The sequence below is a fragment of the Artemia sp. Qi Xiang Cuo genome, chromosome 1 (genome assembly GCF_049724085.1).
Source record: "Artemia sp. Qi Xiang Cuo chromosome 1, ASM4972408v1, whole genome shotgun sequence".
Lineage (NCBI taxonomy): Eukaryota > Metazoa > Arthropoda > Branchiopoda > Anostraca > Artemiidae > Artemia > Artemia sp. Qi Xiang Cuo.
Window position 1 is genome coordinate 89,579,695 of NC_142794.1, and position 26,906 is coordinate 89,606,600.

Here is a 26,906-nt window from a genome sequence, read left to right on the forward strand (position 1 = left end):
CTCACTCTTTACGCTACAGTTTTTTTTATTGCTTTCAAAAGAGCTATCTATTCTAATTAAACGGCCTTTGTGATTCAGGGGTTTGTGTATTAAATTTTTTTTAACCTTTAACGTAAAGAGCGTGGTATTGACTAAGGGGAGAACCCCATCATATAAGTAACAACATATACGTTATAAAAAAAACAATAAAAAAAACAAGCGATACGGCTCAATAGTAATCGAAACTTTTAAAAACGGAACTTTGATGTCAATAAATGTATCAAAAGAATGGGCTTATAATGCTGATTCTAATTATATGAATTTTATTAAGTTTAGTATTACTTATCAAAGGCTACGAGCCTGAGAAAATTTACTTGATTTTTTAAAGAGGGGGGAAACATCCCCTACAAGTGAAAACAATTTAATGAAAATCACACCGTCAGATTCGGCGTATCAGAAAACCCTATAACATAGGTTTTAAGCTCATATCTGCAAAAATCTGTAACTTTTTATTTTTTGCCAGAAGAAAAATATACGAATATAGAATTTCGTTACGTAAATTAATTTGTAAATTATGTCAGAACCAAATTTAGAGACAGCCATTTAGCAAAAGAAAAGTAAATTTTTCATGCAAATTTTATTTACTTATTCAATGCCGGCGAGCCAAAATAAAAGCTGCATTAACTAAAAAACGATCAGAAATTAAATAAAAAAAACAAGTTTTTTAAACTGAAAGAAAGGAGCGACATTAAAACTTAAAACGAACAGAAATTATTCCGTATATGAAAGGGGCTGTGCCCTCCTCAATGCCTCGCTCTTTACGCTAAAGTTTTTATTGTTTAAAAAAAAGAGTTGTGAGAAAGTCAAACTTTAGCGTGAAGAGCGGTGCGTTGAGGAGGGCACAGCCCCTTTCATATACGGAATAATTTCTGTTCGTTTTAAGTTTTAATGTCGCTCCTTACTTTCAGTTTAAAAAACTTGTTTTTTTTATTTAATTTCCTTAAAGATACATGTTTCAAGCTGATAAAAGGAAATAATAATAAAAAAAGTTTATGTGCATCCAAATTTGTGAGAGATCTGTGTCCCCAAACTTTATCTTTTGGAGTGCATTAGGATCTCCTTTACCTAGGGACTTGCAGTTGGAACTGAAAGGGTGCTCGGAAAAAGACGGTTTTGGGAATCATTTAAATTTTCAAAATAAGATGTTTTCAGCTCCATTTTTGGTTACCTTGGCCTGTACAAATGCGAGTTTAAAACCTTCGCAGCGCTTTTTAAAATTTTAAACTATCAAAAACTTCCATAAATAAATAAGTAAGACCAAAAATTATCGGAAATCAAAAGTAAAAGTCGCAACAATCTTAAAAAGTTATCACTATGAATAATGTGCGATTAATAAATGCTTTTTTCGATGCTAAACGTAAACCTACCCTCCTTACTACACGAAATTAGCTAGACCTATGTTTATATTGAATCGTTCTATTTATTTAAATAATTTAATTTACGTATAGTACTTTTGATTTGTTTTTTTTTTCTAATAATTACAGTAGATATATTTTAACTTGTAGATTTTTCTAATTTAAGATGAGGCTGGAAGAATCGATGAAATGGAGAATTCTCCAGTTATCATATCTCAACCCACTTCAAGTAAGATGGAAGACTGCATTAGTGGAGGAAGGTATATCTCTTCAATTTTATCAGTGTTAGTGGTATGTTGATATATATTGCTAAAATTGTCTTTCATCCAATAAAAGAAAACCCAAGCCTAGAAATGGGATTTTTACTTTTGAATTTTTAATAAGAAAGTCTAGCCGTTTTTTAATTTATTCAAATCTGTTCTTTCTGCTTGTGAATAAACTGCATACAGCTGATTGGAACGGCTACCATTCTTTTTGCAGTCTGTTGTCTACATCAGTTTTCCAAGGTAGTTTTTAACTGGTTAAGAGACAATTTTATCGGTTTAGTCTGAGATCACCGTTAGCTATTTTATGCTTTTAGTACAAAAATCGTTGTCTTGTTCTAACCGCATGGTTAGAACAAGTTCGTAGTAACAAACTGTAAAATAAGGAGTTACCTGGGGATAAAAGAAACCAAAACTCTGCAAACAGGAGTTTTGATAACAATATATGAATCTTATCAATATATGTCATCTAACATGTGAATCAATATATGAATCTAACAATATCTGCTTTATATATATACATATATATATATATATATATCACACACACACACACACACACACACACACTACTACTACTACTACTACTACTACTACTACTATATATATATATATATATATATATATATATATATATATATATATATATATATATATATATATATATATATATATATATATATATATATATATATATATATATATATATATATATATATATATATATATATATATATATATATATATATATATATATATATATATATATATATATATATATATATATATATATATATATATATATATATATATATATATATATATATATATATATATATATATATATATATATATATATATATATATGCTATATATATGTATATATATAGGGGGCACTACGCTAGGGGGGCACACGCCCCCCTTGCGTAGTCGAAAGTAGTATAGTTTACTTATATAACCCAGGTTTGCGTTAATTAAACTTGCTTTTAACGCAAGTTTATCGAATCAACCTATTTTGCGCCCCCTAAATTGTTTTTATAGGATCAACCTATTTTGCCCCCCCCTCCTAAAAAAATCCTGGATCCGCCCCTACCATCCGAAAAGTCAAAAGCATGGGCTATAGAATCATTTTTTCTCCAAATCATTGCCCGCCTGAAACAACGCCATTGCTTTCAAGGTTATTTTTAGAAATAAAATTAATAATGAATTATTTTTTTGGCCATAGAATAGGATTTTGAGCTCCTAGTGTCAAACGTTTCAATAGAGAATTGAAAAAAAGTTCAAATGAATTTACTGAAAAAATATGCATTGTCAGTTTAATGTACATATGCTGATATTTGTTCAATAAAATCTTAATTAATTTTTGATTTCTTAAGGTTATAAAAGTGAAAACGTTAAAAAATTTTTGAATAAAGTACAAAATTATATTCTAGCTTTTAGAAAGCATAGGGTTTAGGACCTTACTCAGATTAATATCTGCTCGTTTTGAGTTTGACATATTTTAATTTCTGACTGTTTTGGGTTTCATTTTTTTATTGATACTGATTTGTGGTAGTTGTATGCTTGGTAGATTATTTGATTCTATTTCGTTCATTAAACTGACCAGACACATTTTTTTTACTAAATTCATTTGAATGTTTTCAGTAAATACAAATTATATTCTAGCTTTTAGAACGCATGGGGTTTAGAATGCTACTCATTAATTTCCGCTTGTTTTGAGCCCCCCACGTTCATCATTCCCCAAACACATCCAATCAAAATTTTGAGATAGCCATTTTGTTCAGCGTATCTGATTTCCAGATAGAAAACATGTTTTTGAGGAGGACACTACCCCAATACCCTCGGGGCAAGGGTTTTAACTTATGCACTGGGGGCACATAAGGTTTTTATAGAAGGCATTGTCGTAGAAACTTCAAAAAAGGCTCATTCCATTGGAAATACAAAGGGCTAGTGCCCTTTTTAACAGTCGAAAGTGATCGGAGGACAACTAGCCCCCCCCCCGCACGCCCATCAGTTCCCCAAACACATCCAATCAAAATTTTGAGATAGCCATTTTGTTCAGCGTAGTTGATTTCCAGATAGAAAATGTATTTTTGAGAAGGACAGTTCCCCAGAACCCTCGGGGCAAGGGTTTTAACTTATGCACTGGGGGCATATAAGGTTTTTATAGAAGGTGTTGACATAGAAACTTAAAGAAAGGCTTATTTGTTTTTCAATTCAGAGGGCTTGTACCCTTTTTAATAGCCGAAAATGATTGGATGGGACATAGCCCCCTCCCCACGCCAATCCTTTTCCCAAACCCATACAATGAAAATTTTTAGATAAGTTTTTTGTTCAGAGCAGTTTATTTCCACAAAGAAAATATATTTTTGAGGAGACACTTCCCCACAGCCCTCAGGGCAAGGATTATAAGTTATGCCCTGGGGGCGTATAAGGATTTCATAGAAATCATTGTCGGTGTAAATGTGGTAGGGGCTAGGCCGATTTGATATTCATATAGCCAGTATCCTTTTTAAGATCCATAATTGTAAGGAGCGCACATAACCCCTCTCTCACGCCCATCTTTCCATCCCTTCCCTAACATCAAAATTTTTATATGTACCTTTTATTAAGCGTAGTTGAAACTTTTGGAAATTTGGTCTTTATGGATGACAACCCCTCCCCCCACAGCCCTCAGGGCAAGGGTTGTAAGTTATGCCCTGGGGCGTATAAAGTTTTTATTGAAAGCTTTGTCGTGGAAACTTCAAAAGGGCTCATTCAATTGGAAATTGAAAGGGCTAGTTCCTTTTTTAATAGTTGAAAGTGATGGAATAGTGACTAACGCTCCTCTCACGCCCACCATTTTCCAAAACACATCCAATCAAAATTTTGAGATATCCATTTTGTTCAACGGAGTTGAACGTTCTGGAAATTAGGTCTTTTAGGATGACAACCCCCTCGGAGCCCTCAGTCCAGGGGTTGTAAGTTATACCCTGGGGGCATATAAGGTTTATATAGAAAGTTATTGTATAAATCATAGGCAGCAGGATGGCGCTGCCTATGTAAAGAACGGGGACACTCGAGAACGAGACAAGAAACGGGAACTAAGTAAAGAGGAGGACACTCCCCCACAACCCTCAGGGCAAGGGTTTTAAGTTTTGCCCGGGGGGCATATAAGAACGATGTTGGCACAATGTTTTATTTATTCATTTTTTTCCTTTAGAGCAGGGCACTTTGTATCGAAGAAGTTGTCGTAGAGACTTCAGAAAGAACTCATTCAATTGAAAATTGAAGTGGCTTATGCTCTTTTTAATAGTCGAAAGTGATGGGAAGGCGACTAATACACCTCTCACGCCCACCATTTCCCCGAACACATCCAATCAAAATTTTGTGATAGCCATGTCGTTTAACGTAGTTGAAAGTTCTGGAAATTCGCCTAGTGCCCTTTTTAATAGTCGAAAGTGATTGGAAGGCTTGACATTTTTATAGTAAAGATCGAAGTTTGTGTAATGTATTATTTTTTCTTGTTGTTGTTGTTTAGACCGGGGCACTTCGTATTGAAGGAGTTGTCGTGGGAATTTCGAAAAAGGCTCATTCGATTGAAAATAAAAAGGGCTGATACTCTTTTAAATAGTTGAAAGTGATTTGAGGGCAACTAATCCCCCTTCAACTCCCACCCTCCCACGCCCAACCTCCCACGCCAACCCTCCCACGCCAACCCTCCCATTTCTGCTCTTAAAATTTAATCAAATCAACATAGCATAAGTGTATCCAAGCTATCAAAGAAAGTAAACAGATTCTTTTGCGAATGGTATCAAGTTTTCCATTTCAGGTCAACTAGAGGAGGTATGAAACTAAACTAAACAGCACTATTTTTGTCCAGATTTTTAAAAGGGTGTAGGTTGTTAAAAATTGCTGAAAATTTTTCTCCAGCATACAAATAGCAGGCCAAACTATAAAGTCTTAAAAAACGAAAAGACTTAAAGTATTATTTTGCTTTCATAGGCAGCGCGCTAGCACTGCCTAAGTTAAGAACGAGATGGGCACAATGTGTGTGTTTTTTTTTCTTCAGCCGGGCACTTTGTATCGAAGGAGTTGTCGTAGAAAATTCGAAAAAGGCTCCTTCGATTGGAAATTGGAGTGGCTAGTGCCCTTTTTAATAGTTAAAAATAATTAGAGGGTAACTAACCTCCCTTCCCACACCCATCACTCCCCCAAGCACAACTAATCAAAATTTTAAGATAGCCATTTTGTTTAGCGTAGTTGATTTCCAGATAGAAAATATATTTTTGAGGAGGACACTCCCCCACAACCCTCGGGGCAAGAGTTTTAAGTTATGCCAAGAGGGCATATAAGAACGATGGTGGCACAATGTACTATGTATTTTTTTTCCTTTAAAGCAGGGCACTTCACGTGAAAGAGGTCGTTGTAGAAACTTCAAAAGGGGCTCATTCATTTGGAGATTGAAAGTTATAGTACTCTTTTTAACAGTTATTAGTGATTAAAGGTCTAATAGCCTCCCCCCAGTTCCCCATTCCCCAACACATAACTACTCAAAATTCAGAGATTGCCATTTTGTTCAGCGTAGTGTATTTCCTGATATAAAATATTTTTTTGAGGACGACACTCCCTCACAACCTACAGGGCAAGGGTTTTAAGTTATGCCATGTGGGCATGTAAGGTTCTTATAGAAGGCTTTGTCGTAGAAAATTCATAACAGGCTCATTTGATTAGAAATTCGAAGGGATAGTACCCTTTTTAATAGTTTAAAGTGATTGGAGGGCAATTAGCCCCCCCCCGCCCATCAGTCCCCTCAGAACATCCAAGCAACATTTGTAGATAACCATTTTGTTCGGCGTAGTTGATTTCCACATAGAAAATTTATTATTGAGGAGGACACTCCTCCACAACCGTCAGGGCAAGGGTTTTAAGTTATGCCCTGGGGGCATATAAGGTTTTATAGAAGGCGCTGTCGTAGAAACTTCAAAAAAGGCTAATTCAATTGGAAATTTAAAGGGCTAGTACCCTTTTTAATAGTCGAAAGTGATTGGAGGGCGACTAGCCCCCCCCCACGCCATCATTTCCCCAAACACAAGCAATCGAAATTTTGAGATAGTCATTTTGTTCAGCGTAGTTGATTTCCAGATAGAAAATATGTTTTTGAGGAGGACACTCCCCCACGACCCTCGGAGCAAGGGTTTTAAGTTATGCCCTGAGGGTAAGTAAGAACGATGTTGGCGCAATGTACTATTGATTATTTTTTTTTTCTTTAGAGCTGGGCACTTCATATGGAAGGGGTCTTCATAGAAACTTCAAAATGGGCTTATTAGATTGGAAATTGAGAGTTCTAGTGCCCTTTTTAATACTCGAAAGTGATTGGAGGGTAACTAGCCCACCCCCCCCCCCTCCCCCACGCCCCTCATTCCCCCAAACACATCCAATCAAAATTAGCCATTTTGAGATAGCCATTTTGTTCAGCGTAGTTGATTTCCAAATTGAAAATGTGTTTTTGACGAGGACAATCCCCCACAACCCTCAGGGCAAGGGATTTAAGTTATGCCCTGGGGGCATATAAGGTTTTTAGAGAAGGCGTTGTCGTAGAAACTTCAAAACAGGCTCATTCGATTGGAAATTGGGTGCAAAACCCCTATGCCTTCCCAGGGCCAGAACAAAATTTGGACTTTACTGAAAAATACAAATGAATGTGTATTGTCAGTTTAATATACAGATATTTAATAATCAAAATATTAATATTATTTGATTTATTAAAGTTATAAAAGTAAAAACTTTTGTGTTTTTTCAGTAAAGTGCAAATTTTGTTCTGGCCTTGGGAAGGCATAGGGGTTTTGCACCCAACTTATGTTAATTTCTGCTCGTTTTGAGTTTGACTCGGTTAATTATTGTAATTTCTGTTTGTTTTGGGTTTCATAAATTTACCGATGCTGATTTGTGGTAGTTTCACGCTTGGTAGATTATTTGGTTTTATTTTTGATCATTTTCTGTTTAATGGAGTTCTTTACTTTTTTTTGAAAAACTTATTTTGTGGAAAAAGTTTTTTAAATTAATCATCATAAAACACTTGAATGAAACGCTACATTAACCTAATAATTGCACTTAATACATGGAAAAACGGTTTATGTAGTGTTTCATTTAAGTGTTTTATGATGATGGCTGATCAAAGTTTTGTTATTTGTACCTTTCATTTTATAATTTTACTATGTTCATGGCCGTATATTTGGCTTTAAAATACAATTCTCTATCTATGTATCTAATTTGTAGAATACTTGTACCAAACACATTTTGCATGCAGACGTGCTATGCTTCACCCTCCCCCCTCTAATATGCCAATCTATTTCTAAAGTAACGAAGAAACTTACGAAAAAACTGGTTAGTTCTCGAATTTTACACAGCGTAAACTTGAATGAGTGGCGCATAATACACAAGTACCAAAGTTCCTTCCCCCTACGGAAATAAAAAACAAATGAAACTAAAATAAAATTCTCAAATTTGGAAAGCCTTAATTTCAACGAGGGGGTATTTTCCGGAGGGCTAATTTTCGTGAGGGGGGGTATTTTCCGGGGGTAGTTTCTGAGAGGGGTATTTTACGGGGGGGGGGGTAAACGCCGGCCACCACTACGTATATTCCAGCCATTTTTAAATGACAATATAGCTTGATATTATTACTAATTTCTGAAATATACGTATCAAAAAATAATTTAAACATGATTTAAAGGAGATCAGATAAGGATGGGAGGAGGTCAATAAGCATTCTCCAAATTTGATGAATTTTACTTGGTTGAACCAATAGGTTTGTGACAGCCGGACTGGAATAGGAAAATTCCCAAGGCCGGCCGCATATCTGGGCTATTTAATACTACCAATTTTTTTTTGGCAGCAAAATCTCCCATAGGTTTACCTGTTAAATCAGAAGAAACATTATTAAGCCAAAGTGAGTTCTTGACATTTAAATACTGTATCTGGGTAACTTGTTCTGTCCATGTCTGTCCAATAAGAGAGTCTAAGCTACTCCCGCCCCTTTTACCCGGACCGTTGACCAAACTGCTTGGAAAACTATGGGTCTCCCCATTCACCTGTGAGTCCACGGGACTTGTCGGTCAGGTGTCAATCCCAAAGCACGGTAGTCCACCTGAGACTCTAAGCTGGCAAGCCTATTAGTCTTAGGTCACTTGTTTGCCTGTGAGTCCAAGCAAATTCAGTCCCTCGTTTTTCATACAAGTCCAATCGTCATTGTCCGTCATGAGTCAACCCAAAAATCTCGATTATCTCATAGTTCTTTGACTATCTACCTTAGTTCTGCCCTAGGATGGACGGATGGAAGATAGACTATCTATCAACGAGGGAGAATGACGTCACTATTATACAAACATGAAAAAGGCTTGTGCCAGCTTAGCCTCTCCCTCAGACTATCTGTCTTGGCTTATAATCCTAGATAAATCTTTCAAACTTTCTATTGGCTTAAATTTTACAATGCCACTTTTTTTTTATTCAAAGCTATCACTGCTTCCTTGGGTTCTTGTTTATGTGAAAAACTCATAAATAAGTCTTCTGTTTCTAGCTGAAATGGGTCTCCTAACAGTATAATTTTCATTCTCAGTTTTGCTAGTTTCGTTCAGTTTAATCGTAGCTTTGTCAATTTCAAAGGGGTTTAATTGCCTGGATTTTTATGTGTCATCTAAAGGCTCCTATAGTACTAAATACACTTCTGGCCCAAGGAGCTTTTGTGCACAAGACGTGACGTTGTTCTTTAATTTACTCTCTTATTTAATAATAATAATAATAATAATAATAATTTATTATAAGCCAAAAAACAGGCCATGCAGCACAGTAATCTTAAATACAATCCACAAGAAAAATAAAATAAATATCAAGTTTCCCTCATTGATGTCAACGCTTCATTTACACATTTACATAACTGCCCGATTGTCCTTTTTACAGTCGTTTGCAGGATCCCTGGGAACTCCAAGTTACCAGCCTCAAAATACATTCCCTTTAAAAGAGAATGTTGCTGGCACTCAGCGAGATTATGGGCCCCATCCTCAATACCAAGGTTACATCTGGGGCAAGAGTAATCCGCATTTGCATCTGGGGCCATCCTTTTTCTTTCAAATACTTTTTTTTCTATTTTTTGTGGCAGGCAATTCGTTCGGATCCGAAACCAAGTCCTTAATGTCTGCCCCGGTTATCCTATTTTATAATAATATTCAAATCCAAATATCTCTTTTACTTGGGAATAAAACTTCAATGTCTCAGATGTTTCAACTGCCTGGGTCCACATTTGGACTTCCTGGTCCTTTATTCTTTCTATAATCTTAGCCAAAAACGGCTCATCCTGACCTGAGGGTCATAGCCCTCATTCCAAATATAAGATAGTCCTACTCCATGTGAAACATTTTTTATTTGATATGGCCACGATCTTTTACGTTTCAACCATAGCATCTCCAAGATAAGCTTTATACCAAAGTTATAAAGCATACAAACCAAAATCATTATGATCATTATTTCTCATTTAAAGTTTTACAAACTGCACCAGAATCCAGAATCCAGTCAACAGAATCCAAAACTTAGGTATTAGTTTACAAACGTAAATATATACTCTGCAGTATAGGGTCTTTCGCCTATTGGCAAGTCATTCTTCAAAAGATTTGAAGATCTTCATAAGGCTTATCTGGCCTTGTAAAAGCAACTTTTTAAAATCAAGTTGAGCATTTAAATGTAAAATTTGAGCTTCAGCATTTTTTTTCAACAGCTTCCAGAGCGGAGTTGGATCGGACTCAAGTGCTACAAAGCCCAACGGACAGAATTTAACTTAAACCGAAAATGCAGGATACTTCCTTAATGCTTTTGACAGTAGCTTTTTCTCCATGTCAAGGCACCATTAAATATTTCTGTTACGCAACCAGCAAGGCTGAAAAGAATATATCCGTTCAAAGAAAATTCTAAAATTCAGAAATGTATTTTAAAATTCTAATTGTTCTAAGTGGTATTTCTTGTAATTCCAAAGGATTGATGAATGTCGTTGCAACAATCGACCATGGAAACTATATTTTATTTTGTTAAAGCAAATAAATGTAAACTGCGCTGAACATACCAGAGGGACCTTGCAACAGGAACCAGAAGGATGCCTCGGCGACTCATATCGTGCTAAACAGCAGAATCCAGGTTTTGACATAGGATCTAACAGACTAGTAACAGACTAGTTTATAGTATTACAGTGGAAATTCTATTATTTCCTGGAGCTCTTCCGTTCTTCAGCTTCTTCGACGCAATTATCTTAGTTCCTGTAGGAGGATCGGTGTTGATTTCAAGAACGAGCAAAGGAATCGCCGGTATATTGGGGGGATTGATCGGTTCTGGGCCGTTTAAGACACTTTCAAAATGGTTGACCCCTACTTCTTCTATCCCTTTCTCTTCTGTGACTATTGTTTCCCAAAGTATTCCTGTGTAATGGTTAGTTTTGAATCAAAGAGTCATATGCCATGGGGCAGTAATCCTCCTTGTATTTAGGGTAACCCTGGATACGTTTTCAAAAACAAACATAAATCAAATAGAAGAAAAGAAGTTTTTTTAAGTGAAAGTAAAGAGCGACTTTAAAACTTAGAAAGAACAGAAAATAATCCGTATATGAAGGGCTTGTTTCGTTTTCTTCACGTTAAAATTTGACTTTTTGTCCAAATTCCTTATGGACGACTGCTGAAACATAAGGGTCCTTAATTGAACTAAAAAGAAATTTTACATCACTATATAATTTTAGCTAAAAGAGCTTGGATTGCAAGCGGAAAAGCCCCCTTAATATACAGAATAGTTTCTGTCCGGTTTAAGTTTTAATTTTGATCTTTACTTTCAATTGTTCAATAAAAATTACTTCTTTTTCTATAATATTAAAATACAAAAATCCAATGTTAGAGTGCAGAAAGCACTTGTCCCACAAATAGTAGTATCATTCAAGTCATTTACTACAAACTTGAGTTTAAAAAGGGATATCTAGCCCACATTTTATAAAAATAGCTTCCATCCTTGTCTGTAATCACGAATTTATGAGATTTTAATTGCAAAATATTACAACACAGGAGTCCAAAATTGAAATATCTTTGCTATATACCTCAAATTATGCTTAGTCTTGCCCAAAAATTGTGTTCAAGGTGATTCTAATCCACTTAATATACATGTAATGCTAAAGTCGAAGGGTCTTTGAACTTGTTGATTTTAAAGGTTGTGTTTAATTAAAGTCAAAGGACAAAAAATTGTAAATATACATTTTACATTCGAAAGTTGTATCTTGACATAGTTTAGTATTGGAGGCTTTTAATTGTTAATCGCTAAAGGTGAGCGCAAACCAGTAGTATGAAAGACCTTAGCCGGAACAGGGAATCCGTCATATTTTATCAAAGTGGTTTTTCATTTCCATTACAGCAAGTATCTGGGATTACCTGAATACATTGATTCCAATGCATATTCAGAAAAGATTTACGGAAATGAGGATTACTACTCGATAGCTGGGTGCTGGTACTGGGTACTGTCGTTGGATACTGATACATAGCTGGGTACTGTCTATAGCTGGGCTGGGTACTGTCGTTGGATACTGACACACAGTTCATTGAATGTACGATTTTGTACTTGTGTTTGGTATGAATGATTTTCCATTAAAAATACCATATTCGAATGTTTACTGATGGTACATAGAATATTAGCGAAGATTCAGGTGTCTTTGTGTTTGTGGAATTATCTTATTGCAACTAAGAACTTCTTTTGCTGAGCAGAAGCATTTGTAGTTGTCACCAGCAGCGCATTAGAAGAACATCACAACTTCTAAGTTTTCCAAGTTAGCTGTTTCTCTCACACTTTGTGATTTATTCTGACCGTTTTATCCAAATTTTCAGAAAAACTTGTTCGTAATTCAAGCATACCTTTTTATCTGATAAATTCTCAAACAGAATAACCTATAAAAGTATTTTTGGTAGGTATTATCTGCATGGATCAACGTGGCATCCAGTTATGGGACCATTTGGACCAATGGATTGCGTAATATGCCAATGTAGAAGCGGAAGAATCGAATGCCAAAGACTTGAATGTCCCTTGAAAATGCCTTGTGACAAACCTATCAAAGTGACGGGAAGGTGTTGTCCAGTTTGTCCAGTCGATAATGTGGTAAAAGGTACGTTTCTGGGTATTTAAGACAAGATGGGAGCTAAGTCTGTATGGACTGAATCTTTAACGAGGGGGGCTAGTTATCCAAATAATAAAGAAGGAATCTTACCGAACTAAGTTAAGGATAAGAGGAAAATTTGGTAGTTTACCCTTCTTCAAAGGCAAGGTATGACCTCCTTAACCTACCACAGTACCCTTAATTGAAACAAGTCACATGTTAATGCGGTCTTCTCGATAAGTTATCTTCCTTATTTTTTAAAATGTGAGACGAAAAATAAAGAATTTTACGTAGTACACGTAGCAACGTGTAACTAGAATTTGACACGTCTCATTCTTTACACATGTTAGCCCTGCTAATCCTGCTTCCTCCGCTCTTTTGCGGAATGCCATGCTCTCCCCTATCGTTACAGAAGTTGCCTGTACGGATAATTCACTTCCGATGGCTCCTAAGTCTTCTCTTACAAGACAGTTTACCGCAAGAGAATGCACTAAAGATACTTTTATACTGTTTTCTTTGAACCGTACTATCTTTCTTTGCTATTTCTACTGTGACCTAAGCTGACGGGCAAGGGCGCTTATCTTTATTGTAACATACTGTTGTAACTGCGTAGATATGGTCGACCTCGTTCCTATTGATGAGGCTTGTCCGCCCAGGTATGGAAAAAGTTGCAAAGCTGCCAGTACAAGAATTCGACAGAATTTTAAAAGCTGACGACACTTTAGCAGCACAACTTATGTATTGATAGCTTTTCTTTAAGCAAAAAGTATTTTATATGTAAAATTGGTATTTTCAGATAAAACCTGCCAACAAATTCGAAAACTGCCAAGTAGCATTGCTACTTTACTCCCCCTATTTTTTCCATGATGGGTCCTCACATAAGTCTGATCACTGTACGAATCGACGGCCATTTCAACCAAATTTGTATTTAATATTCCTTCAATGAACAGATAAACTTTCAAATGGGGATACATCGATTTATTTAGACAGTGAAAAAACAGGTACAAAATAAATGGATTTATCCCAATTTGAAAGTTTATTTGTTCGTCTTAGAACGGTAGTGTGGTCTAAAAAAATAACACCTAATTAAAGGTGTTACGTCGAAAATTCCTTCAATTTTGTATGATTCCGCAAACGCGTTAATTTTTCCGTAACTATTGGCCAGTGCCCAAGCTGTTGTTTAAGGGTTTTTCGATCATCTCTGTTGGGGCAATTTCTAGCCAAATTTTCTTTAGTACCAAAGTTGTAACATTTTTACTTCCCTTGCATGTCCTAAAATGTACTTTTTTGTTCTCTGTAATAGTATTCACTCTTGCTATTACCTTCTAGTTTTGTTATCGTTGCAATTGATGAATCCTCTAATTTCGATATAATGGTCTGCTAAACTTTCTATTTTTTCAATTGTTTCCGTTTGCTTGTCTTTTAGATATATTTTCAGTCCAACAGTCGTATTTTCTAAATTTTGTTCTATTATAATATTTGGAAAGTTCTTTCGATTTTCTCTTTTAGTTCTTCGGCATCTTCTATTATCGTATATTCATCTATTTCTAACTATTGTCGTTGTGGATATGTTAATCTTTTTTGGAATTATTTTCAAGGTTTCCGGAAATAACTCAAATCACTGCAAAATTACTTATTTAATTTTCGTAAGTCCCTCGCATAATCCCTAGGTTAAGCCAGAAGACAGTTTGCGCCTTTTGATTTAGGCAAGGGCGTATTATGGTTACCCGTGTTGTTCCATCCAATCTTTTGATTCCATATTTTTCTCGAAATTCAAGAATACAAAGTTTTTTTTCGTTTTTCCTTCATCGTTTGTAAACCTACCGTATGCATTAAATCTCTTGTAGATGATTGTTGGGGTGCTTTGGAATTTCGCTCTGCAATCGTATTCATCCATAATTTCCTCTTTTCCTCCTTCTGTCTGCCTCCTATTTCCGTTCCCAAGCCTCTCTTTCCTCCCTTATTAATTTTAATAACTGTTATGTATTATCCCTGTTTTTAAGTTTCTTGACCCGCGCTTCGATCTTGAGCTAATACTTTTGCGACTACATAGGAGCTCCGGATTTCTATTTACATTACTTTCTCTTATCTCATTCTCTGAATTTTTGCGTTGCAGATTTATTTCGTTAGCATATGGCCTATACCCGTCAGCTGGATCACCCTCATTTCCCCTAAGATGTGATGGGTGGGTCTGCCTTGGTTTTGTTTATTTTTGTCTACTACTTTTTTTCTATTTGTGTCCCCTGAAATCCTGGTCTCCGCATATTCTTGGCGTCCAAACTCCCTTCCGGGTGTGCTATTCCCCGAATTACATCCTTTCGGATTCTAAATCTCCCTCCTTATTTGGGTGTTTGGTTTCTGGAAACAACTCCTTTGTACTTTGGGGCTTATTTTGGTATCCACCTTTTTTTTCGAGACCTAGCTATCCCCTGAATTCGATGCCTCCTGCGTTTGAAACTGGCATTTTGTGGGCTGATTAGAACGTTGTTTTCGTCTACCGGTGATATTTTCTCTGCGCTTATCGAAGGCCTTTTGAATAAACGTAAATCTAGGGTAGATTTGTTCTTTGTTGGTACCAATGTAGATAGATTTAGACAGTATATTCGTTCCATACCTCAACCATTATCCACAGAGATACACCTGCTCCGGAGAACATATAAAGAAGTAGAAACATAAGCGACATTATATTCTTTCATGGCTAGGCACGCGTGTGTCATCGGTATTCGCAGCCCGGAACAGATATAAGACGAATCGAGTGTCTAGGGGATAAGGAAGAATGGAATACGTTCAAGAGATAAAATAGGAAAGGGATAATAATTGATATGGCTGTAATAATGCAAAAAGAAAAGGATAACATTGGTTTAAGAATGGAAAGAAAAACAAAGAATGAATTTATAACGATAATCAAGTTAAAATACGTTTAATTTGAACAATATCACAACGTAAGGACATTTGATTAGGAAATTTGGCGTTACACATCGATATTTCAGTTCAAAGTTTTATCTATTTTCTCTTAAAGGGAAATTACGCGGTGGGCATGAATGCAGCAATGCAGCTAAATTAAATATAATCACTTCCTTTTTTTACATATATTTTCAAAAATAAGTTTTGATGTAAAACTATGTTTTATCATATAGAACTCTAAAAAAGTTTTGACGCTCCATACTACTACTACTAACAACTCACCGCAGCACCAAGCCGCCTGAGGCCGACAGAGCTACGCACGCTCATCCTCCACCCCAATCTATTCAAAGCCTACCTTTTTACACCCGCCCACGAAGTTCCCATTTCCTTTAAATCTTTCTTTATGACGTCCTCCCACCCCAGACGGGGACGACCTGCTTTCCGTTTAGCCCTAGACGGTTGGCCGAAAAGAACAATCTTCGGCAATCTGTCATCCTTCATCTGCACAACGTGCCCTAGCCACCTCAACCTTTCTTTCATTATAGCCCTAGAGAGCGTTATTGAACCACATTTTTCGTATAGCCTATTGTTTGAAATACGGTCAGTCAGCCGGGTACCCAGAACAATCCTTAAGCAATTTCATTGGAAAACATCTAGTAAATCTTCATTCGCTTTTGGGAGCATCCATGCTTCAGAGCCATATTTGGCCACTGTCATCACTGTAGCTTCTAATATTCTAATCTTGGTTTGCAGAATTATCTTCTTATTTTTTAAAGCTATTCTTAACTGTGAACAAATACTCTGAGCCTTGGCTATCCTATTTCTAACATCTTCCTTGCTTCGTCCATCCTTACTTATAAAACTACCAAGGTAAGCGAACCAGCTAACTAGATCAATCTTTTCATTACCCAACATCTCCTTTTCATCTTAACTTATTCCTAACCTTAGTGACTTAGTCTTCCTAACATTAATTTTCAAACCAATTCTAGCACCCTGAAGTCGCAAAACCTCTAAAACTTCATTCATGTTGCTGACACTTTCATCTAGGATGCTTAAATCATCAGTATAATCCAAGTCCAGGAGACTTTTTCCTCCCCATTTGATTCCGTGGTCTCCCATTGCCTTTCCTGTGCTCCTTAAAACAAAGTCTATCAAAATACTCCATACAAAGGGGGATAGAACACAACCCTGCTTAACTCCAGATTTAATACAAAACCAGCTGCTAACCTCATTTCTTACCTTAACCGCAGCAGCGTTATTCTCGTACATAGCACTAATCACTTTAGTTTATTTTTCTGGTATACCATACAAGGATAAAACCTTTACTAAAGCTCTTCTATCAACAGAATCGAACGCTTGCTCATTATCTATAAAACTGAGGATCAAAGGTGTTTGAAAACTCAGGCACTTCTCAATTATTAGCCGAAGAGTGAAAATTTGGTCGACACATCCTCTACCTTTTCTAAAACCGCACTGCTCTTCTCTTAAAACTTTGTCTACGGCATCTCTCAGTCTAAAAAGTATCATATTACTAAGTAATTTACTACCTACAGAGACCAAACCAATGCCTCGATAATTTCAACACTCACTTTTATCATCTTTCTTGTAGAGTGGCTTCATCAAGGTTTTCCTAAAATCAGTTGGTACTTCCCTTTTTTCAAAGATCATACTCATAATTTTCAGTTGCTTATTTCTAACCTCAGATCCACCATATTTAAGAAACTCATTTACCACCTTTTAAGCACCTGGAGCCTTATTATTTTTTAATCCTTTTAGTACTGTTGCTAATTCCTCCTCACAAAACAAATCTTCCTTCACATCTAAGGTATCACAAACTTTTCCATTTTCCTCTATAGTTTTTCCTGTAACTCTATCTCGGTTAAGCAAATTCTCAAAATGTTCGGCCCATCTCTCTTTAGGTTTTTCTTTATCGCTAATTGCGACCCCATTCCTATCTTTAACTGGGCCAAGTCCCGATTGACTACTCCCTCTCAATTTGTTAACGTGCCAGTACAATATTTTACTATTATGCCGTCTAGCTGCATCTTTTAGATCCTCAGCAATTTTATCCATGGCCTCCACTTCACACCTTTTTAGTTCATATTTTAATGCTTTCTCCACTTTCTTTACATTTCTTTTGTTTTCATATGATCTATCACTCAGATAATTCTTGTACAAGTCCTTTCTCCTTTCTATTAAACTTAAAAGCTTTTTCACTAATATTCTTGGCTGCAGTTCTAGCTTTCTTCCCTAAGACACCTTCAGCAACTTCACAAATTATTTTTCTAAAATTATTCCAACCATCTTCCACATTATCAAATTTTAAGCTCTTAAGTTTAGTATTCAACTGTTCCTGGAAAGTTTCTCTCAAATTCTCATCCTGGAGTCTACTAACATCATAACTTCCCGGGAGGTAGTTACCCTTCCGATATTTCAGCTTTAAATTAACTATTGGCACTACTAGATGATGATCTTTACTTTGAACATCAATAATAGCACTCCTATATACCCTAGTATCTTGTATTGATCCTGTCAGTCTTCGGTTTACTATAACATAATCAATAAGGTTTGCTGTCTTACCATCACGTGAATACCACGTTAACTTATGAGCCATTTTATGCCCAAACACCGTATTGGTTATAACTCGATTGTTATACCTACAAAATTGCAAAAGTCTGTATCCATTACTGTTTTCTTTTCCTACACCAAATTTACCTAGGCTGGGATACATTCTATCCCTATGTTTACCAACCTGGGCGTTAAAATCTCCCAGTAATAACATCATATTTCTACCTGGGACCCTGTCTATTTGCTCCTGTAACTGTGAGTAAAATTCATCTGAGTCCTCGAATTTCGTTTCTATTAAGAAAATACAGTCCAAAAGTAAAAGAAAAAAGAGACTCATCAGTGCTGCTGCAGCTTGCTTGCTCGCCCGGTTAGTTTTGAACGTGAGAAAAAAGCCAAAGAAAGTGGGGGTGAGGCCTATTTACAGAAAAAGAGATACAAATGGTGCTTACAAGCTGCTTGCAATGGAGCTAGAACGAGAGGACCATGACTTTTTCTTTGATTACTTCCGTATGTATTCACAACAGTTCAATGCTCTGCATGAAGAGGTGAAACCGTATTTACAGGAAAAGAAAACCAATTAGAGAGTTCCAATTTCTTTAAAAGAACGGCTGGCTGTCACATTAAGATGTTTTTCAACCAAAGAGAGCAAAAGATCCCTCTCTTTTCAGTTTAGAATTGGACGGTCTACTTTGACTTTTCTAATTCTAGAAGTGTGCAAGGCCATATATAAGGCCCTACAACCTCCCTATTTTCCTAATTCTTCTGCTGAAGCTTTGGAACAGATATCTAAAGACTTTGGTTCAAAATGGCAATGTTGGCTCAATATTAAATGAACTGGCAGTGGATTAAATGAATTCACCAAAAATCGACACATAACTGAGAAATTTTCTGGCCTCATGCTGAAGGGGAACTCTGCTACATGTTTACCTAAATATGGTACAGGCACCCGTACCCGACAAGGCATCTTTTCTCTACTTTCAGGAGTAAGTTGCTTCTGAAGTGAGAAACTTACAATTTACCACCAGTAGGCTATAGCCTAGACCACATCACCAAACTTCTGTTATTACTGAAAACTGCTCTCAGACAGACTAATCAACAGAAACGACCTACTATAGATAGATAGATAGATAGATAGGTAGTGTATTTAAAAGTCAAAGGCCATATACATGAATATTCAATCAACTAAACAAAAATAATGAATTCAACTAAACTATTAAAACAAGGAAAACAAATTTATATAAACGACTAAAAGTTTCTTCTCGTTATTTTTTAACTACAGAATTTTCCTTAAATTCAAAACTTCCTCAAGGTAGCTGCAAACTGCCTCTATTACGGGTTTCGCCCTCGACTCAAGAATACCAGGGAGAGAAGGGGCGTCCTTTTCCGAAAAAAATCTCTTAGGCTAGAAAGCCCCCGGCACCGTGTGAGAAGATGGTTTACATCCTCAGCACCCTGATTACAAAATGGACAAGAGTATTCGAAATCTATTAAGTCGCTATTTTGATCAAATATTTTCCAACAACCACGCAAAGGAAGGATATTTGCTCTGAGCTGGAAACACATCCCATGGCCCATAGCTGGTAAATCTATCTTGAAATAAGTTTCAAGACCAAAAACTAGTTTTATTTCTTTAATCAGCCTAAGGCTTTCTGATGACTCTGCAGAAGAGAACCACGGCTGTACCTCTTGGTGTTCTATAATTTTGGTAGCCTGCTCCGCTATATCTGTAGGTAGGCTCGATGCACCTAATCCTTCATTCCACAGGTAGGATAGGCCTACCTCATTTAATATACGGTGTATTTGAAAAGGCCATGCTTTTTTCCTCCCTAACTTAACTAATTCTAAATATGCTAGCTTTACTAGTCTATCATCCGGCAGCTCTAGAACCTTCCTCCAGAAGTGGAACATCTGCCCTATTCTATATTTCCTTAGAGAAAATAGCCCTATACTGCTTGCGTGTGAGTTGCCTGATGAACTCCGATTAATCTTTTACAATGCTGAAGCTGGATATGCTCCAACTGCTTGGCAGTTTCGTAACCCCACAGCTCCGCCCCATAATGCATTACCGGCAAAACTTTAGTGATGAAAATATGCTTATGCATTTTTGTATCTTTAGCGCTTATCAAAGTTTTATTCCTTAGTAGTGACGATGAGGCAGCCTTTCCATCAGAGTTACTCCTAGATACTTAAAACTTGAATTTTGTTGAATTTCCTTTCCTCTATAATAAAACTTCTGGTCCGTCAGACAACTCTTATTGACCTTTCCAAATACTACTATTTCTGTTTTCTTAACATTTAAAGTTATTTTCTTTTCCTTAACATAATCACTTAGAATATCTATTAGCATCACTGAAGCTCACTGGGGGACTTAGCTATCAAGACCGAGTCATCCGCAAAAAGCGTTACTAATAAGCATACGTTCCCAACATCACCGTTGGTGCCCACTTCTTTCCAAAGTATTCTATTATATCATTAATATATACACAAAATAATCTTGGTGGCAAAGTGCTACCTTGCTTGACTCCTCTTTTAAATTCAAACTCTTTTGACAAACCCTTACCTATTACTTTAGCTATCCCTTTTGTACCTAGATACATTTCCCTTAACATCTTAACAAATGTTTTCAGTAGGCCTACTTTCAATAATTTTAGACACAGTAAGACTCTTTCAAAGCTATCGAATGCCCTCTCAAAGTCTAGAAAAGCTACATAAAGTCTATCTTTTCCTCTAGCTTATTTCTCTACCAACCCTTGTAGTATTAATACTCTATCTGTCGTTCCATATCCTTCTCGAAATCCCCCCCTACTCCTCCACTATCAATTTATATCTTTCAAGCCACCTAGCGAATCTATTATCTAATATCCCCTCTAAAATCTTATTTGCCGTTGAAATTAGTGAAACTGGACGATAATTTTCATGGCTACCAGGATTCCCTTTTTTTTAAAAAAAGTCGGATTCTTTCTCTTCTGACGAAGAGCAAGAATCCGACTGAACAGTACTAACCACACAGGTAGGATCCATAATATAAATATTTTATATACTTTAGTTTGATTGCCATCAATTCCTGGTGCCGATCCTCCTTCCATTTTTTTAAGACACTATAACCTCTCTTTCCGATATATCATCTAATACTTCATCATCATACTCCTTCATTGGAAGGACAACCTCTCCATCATCTAATATCTCTCTATCTAATTCTTGTAGATCACTGCAGTTACCTTTTCTTTCCCTGAAATATGCTAGCCATGAACTAGGCTCTGGTGTTTCTTGGCTAGTTAGCCCCCCTGCCTTACCTTCCTCTTTTACCATCCTCCAGAATTATTTTATTCTACTATCCTTATATGACGAGACCAATGCCTGCCTTTCCTTTTATCTAGCGTCTTATAGTCTCTTCTACCTGTTCTAAATTGTAAGAAAAGGTGGTCCTTCTTACTTGGGTTATTTTCTAAATTAACTAAATCTAACATATTTTGTAGTTCCACTTTCCTCTTTTCGACACTTCTCATCAAAAAACCCTACTTTCTCTTTCGTCTTTTTAACTAATTTTCCTTTACATACATTATATACTAAGTCCCCTAAACCTTCTGCTAACTTATCAACCGAGCACTCCGCCTCCTTTATAACCTCATTAATTCCATCTGAATACTCTCCTGTGAAAATAATTGTGCTATTCCTAGGTTTTCCTCAGCACCCCATTCCCGAACAAGTTGCTTCCTAATTTTCAGACCACTATTTCCTTCCTTTTGACTATTTATTGCCTCTATCGTAGCTAGACCTAGTGGAGGATTAGCTTCTAACTTACTCCCCAACTTCAGTGGCAAATGATCTGAACCAGCCCAGTTCAAAACTCTAGACATAGCTGCTCCATCCCAAAACGAATATCCAGCAGAGTATAGTCGACCACACTAGGACAGGCCCCGGAGACGCAAGTAAACTCACCCGTTTTCCTATCCTTACCAATCCTCCCATTTCCAATAAATAGGCTACTCCTATCACCGCACACAGTGTCAGCAGCCTCCGACCATAAACATTCAACTTCCTTTTAGGTCCCTGCTGCTCCGTGGCACTCCATAAGCTGGGGGTACTAAACCCTCCTCTCCTATAGCTACCAAACTACTCAGTTCTCGTTCTGCTCCCATATATGCATTTAAATCACCAACTAACACAAAATAATCATCTAGGATATGATGAACTTTCAACTAATTTGCTAAAAAATATTGCAGGTGTAATTTTTGAACCGTTGCTTCATATTTTAAATTTATGTATTTTCTCAGGTACATTTCCTAAAAGATGGAAAATTGCACGTGTAATACCATTTCATAAAAAAGGAGATAAATCTGATACAAATAATTATCGTCCTATTGCAATTTTATCACCATTGTCTAAAGTATTGGAAAAAATTTTAAAAGGAAGGATTACTAATTATCTAGATAAAATGAATTTTTTTTACCAAATATCAGTTTGGATTTAGGGCAGGCCATTCGACGGAACAAGCAGTTGCAGCTCTTGTATTAGAAATAAATGACTGCTTAGATAGTAATTATCATGTATATACTGTTTTTTATGATGTTAAAAAAGCATTTGACACTTTAAACCATGAAATTCTTTTTGATAAAATAGAAAATTCCGGTATAAGAGGGAAAGGACTAGATATAATAAGATCATACCTTTATGGACGTAAAATCGTGGTAGATGTTGATGGACATTTGTCTAGTTTAAATGATCTTGAAGATATTGGTGTCCCACAAGGATCGGTATTAGGTTCGCTTTTATTTTTTATTTATATTAATGATCTCACACGATGTTTGCAGGGAAATAATGGTCTTGCAATTTTATTTGCAGATGACACAGCTGTTTCTGTTAAAGCGAAGGATTCATCTACATTGATTCAAAATTTTTTTAACACTGTTAGTTCAGTTAATCGATGGTTTGTTTCTAATTATTTAGTACCGAATTTTAAGAAGACTGAATTTATGGTTTTTGGTCATTCAAAACGTGCTACTAAAAAAATTTCATGTCAGGAGCTTCAAGTTGGTGAGCATAAAATACGCAGAGTTCAATCGTATCGTTATTTAGGAGTTTTCATTGATCCCCTTTTGTCATTTCAAACTCATATTGATCATTTAAGGGTGAAACTTTCGCAAAATATTGGGTCTATGTATCGTTTGCAACATGTTTTTCCATTTTCAATTTTTAAAATAATTTATCATTCTTTGATTGCTCCTTATTTAAATTATTGCACAATTATTTATTTAAATACTTTTTGGACGCATATAGAACCCCTACAGATCCTTCAAAATAAAGCAGTGAGAATACTTGGAAATTTTTTACATCGTCCATCAAAACTTAGAGATGCATCAGAAAATGAAACATTATTTCTTTTCTTGAATTTATTAGATCTGAAACATATAAGAGAACTTAATATATCAATATGGTATTTTAAAATACATGATCCTAGTAGTTATTTTTATGAAAAATCTCTGTTGATTCTGCCCCCTCCTTCTGCTCTTAGGTGTTCTGGAACATATCGAATTCCCTTTGTTAATTGTGAAAGATCTAGATTTTCAATTAGATACCAAATACCATTTATTTCAAATAAATATAGGCTGAAAGATAGAATTCAAATTGAGGCATCATTTCGGCAAATATCAGTTCTAAGGAAGGAAATATTAAAATTATGTATTGACCTGTGATGGTGGAATAGAAATTTTTTTAAATTTTTTTATTATTATTATTATTTTTTTTGTTTATATTTGTTACCCATGTTGGGATAGCCTTCCGTGCCTCACTTGTCCAGGGTTTGTATTCTTTATTTTTGTTATGTTTTTTGTTTTTTTCTTTAACCAGGTTTTTTTTTCTTTCTCTCTTTTGTTATGATGAGAAAATGTTTTTTTTTTGTTTTGTTTTTTTTGTTTTTTACCCAATTTTACGAGCTTTGCTCTCTGTTGGGGGTATATGTTTTTTGTTATGTTGAATTAATCAAATAAACAGTTAAACAGTTAAAAAGGAAATTAATATGGTACTCCAACAATTCACTTTCTAATATAAACCAAGTATCTTCTGACCTATAAGAACTACTCTGTGGGGGGATATAAAGGGCTCCTAAATGTTGATTCACTTCTTTAGTAATCACTAATCCAACCCAAATAATGTTCTTTGATTTGCTTGTGAGCCTAGTATATCTTCTAAAAACACTTTCTTTTATAAGCACCAGGACCCCTCCGTATGACCGATTGTTGGACGCTAAATCAAGCAAAACCTCTAATATATGAAAACCGCGAAAAGTCGTTACGTTTGAAGAGGAATGCCAGGTCTCTATCAACACAGATACGCCAAAATCACTTATATCCGATCGTAGATGTTCAAGTTTATTCAATATGCCTTGCACGTCCCATTAAATGAAGCGCAAGAGTTGTACATAGCCTGACGCTTCCTCTGCTAGTCTGTGTTCCTTTTCGGTTGTACTCCATACAAATGGTTCTCGTTCGGGTTCTATTTCACGATGTCTATCCGTTCTACCACATTGAGATGCTTCTCCCTGCTCACTCTCGTAGTTCAGCCAGTAATAGTAAAAGTATGAAGTAAAAATGTGCAAAATATGCAAAAGGCAAAATATGGAAACCAAGACTTCAGCAAACTGCAAATGTGAAATAAGCTGTTCTTTTGACCAAAAGTTGCTTATCATTCTGGTTCAGAGCTTGGGATATTTCAACCCATGCATTTTCTTTCATTAGCACATCTTTGTAGCACTCCTCTCCTATGTTGTATATACAAGGGTAAGTAGAAATCAGATTAATAAGTTTTTCAACATCCATTTGTTTGTTTATTTTTGGAGCAAATATGATAGTGATGCGAATTTTTTCAATTTTAACTTGAAGCACTGCGAAGCGAAGATTTCGATGAACAAAGCGTATTTTTTCCGCGGGGCAACGCGAAATTCACTAGGCGATACGAAATTCGTGCTCTGTCAGAACTAAGCTTTAAGTCATACCTGTCATACGAACCACTTCGCGGGCTCACCCAATTTCTTTCTGCTTACCCAATCACGAATGATGCAAATTCTCACCATGATTCACTGATTGAGAGATATACATTGAATTGTTGATGGACGAGGAACTGGATGGAACCTTTATACGCGCCAAGACTGTAGTGGCCAAATATTATTAAGTTATAACTATACTGTCTAAATTTATATACAGTGGTTGGTACTGAGGGAAATGAACTTTCTGTTGAAGCTATGGCTAATCTGTAATTTTCAGTGTTTGCCTAAAAAGTTCCTCTCTTATCCTAAGAGAGCTAGAACGTGTTATTCTTGTAAGTATGTCCTACTTAACTCTCAACTTTTCCTAATATTGTAAATCTCCGGTTTATATCGGTACTAAAGTATCGAGTCCAGATATAGCTCTTTTCACAAATCTCTAAGCGCGGAATAAACTTCGTAGCATTTTAACGCGTCATTTCCGAAGAAAGAAACACTCGTACATTTATTGAGACGCAGCAATTTTTCCCTAATAAGCACTAGTAATGACTCCAGGACAAAACTTCAATCTTCTGCCAATATACTTTTTTCCAAGGATCTCAACAGGGATTTTTCCCGTATCTAGGATTTATTTTCATGGAGGGGGGGGGTATAAAGGGTTGTTTGTTCGTTTTCTTCTTAGAAAAATCTTTAATAAACGCAACAAATATTGATGAGGGGACTCAAAGCCCATAACCTTCCCCCCCCCCCTGGGCACGGCCTTGAATCTCAATTCTTGAGCCTCAGCCAGCAAATCTGTTTCCAAAACGTCTGAATTTGTAACCTCATAACTGGCAAGTAATCTCTAAGAGATAGGCTTTACATCTCCCTACACGGCCGATTACGTAATCTTCCACCTGGTAGGCTACAATCAAAGGACAGGCTTCTGCACTTTCTTTTTCAAATTCATGGCAAATTCTAAACATTTCGCAAAAATAATCTTCAGTCTGAAGATTCTCACCTGGTAGGCTACAATCAAAGGACAGGCTTCTGCACTTTCTTTTTCAAATTCATGGCAAATTCTAAACATTTCGCAAAAATAATCTTCAGTCTGAAGATTCTCACCTGGTAGGCTACAATCAAAGGACAGGCTTCTGCACTTTCTTTTTCAAATTCATGGCAAATTCTAAACATTTCGCAAAAATAATCTTCAGTCTGAAGATTCTATTAAATAGTTGACTTTTCTATTTCTTTCTGTTTTCAATCTCGAACCAAATAGCTGACTTGTGTGTTCCTTACGTCGAACCTTTTTTGCTATACCTATTAACTTTCCTTTTAGTCGAACACACCTTAGTTGTTATAATGCCTATTTCCTAGGTATGGTTAAGGTCTTGAGATTTCAAATTAATGAGATGGTATATGATTCTGTGGGTATTTGCATAACTTAAATAGGCTATAATTACAGGTCAAATTATCCAGTATCTCTAGAAACACCTGTTCAAATTGCTGCCAGTAGGTTCTGGTACTGTCCCTTATCGGCTGCCACCAGTACTGAAAGCTGAAGAAGGGAGCCAGGATGGTACTGAGGTTCTTCTTATACTACCTAACTAAAACACCCTAAATAAATTACGTCTAGTATGAATTTTTCCCTATGACCGACCTAAAGTCTTTAGGGA

At 36.1% G+C, this 26,906-nt stretch overlaps 1 protein-coding gene across 1 annotated transcript in view; it reads left to right on the forward strand.

The window, feature by feature from the left end:
- LOC148956897 (chordin-like protein 2) overlaps positions 1 to 26,906 on the forward strand; it is a 349,225-nt gene that overhangs the window by 241,526 nt on the left and 80,793 nt on the right. The window contains exons 7-8 of the mRNA XM_089096722.1: positions 1,561 to 1,654; positions 12,616 to 12,809. Coding sequence (XP_088952848.1) covers positions 1,561 to 1,654; positions 12,616 to 12,809 — 288 coding nt within the window. The remainder of the gene's footprint in view (positions 1 to 1,560; positions 1,655 to 12,615; positions 12,810 to 26,906) is intronic.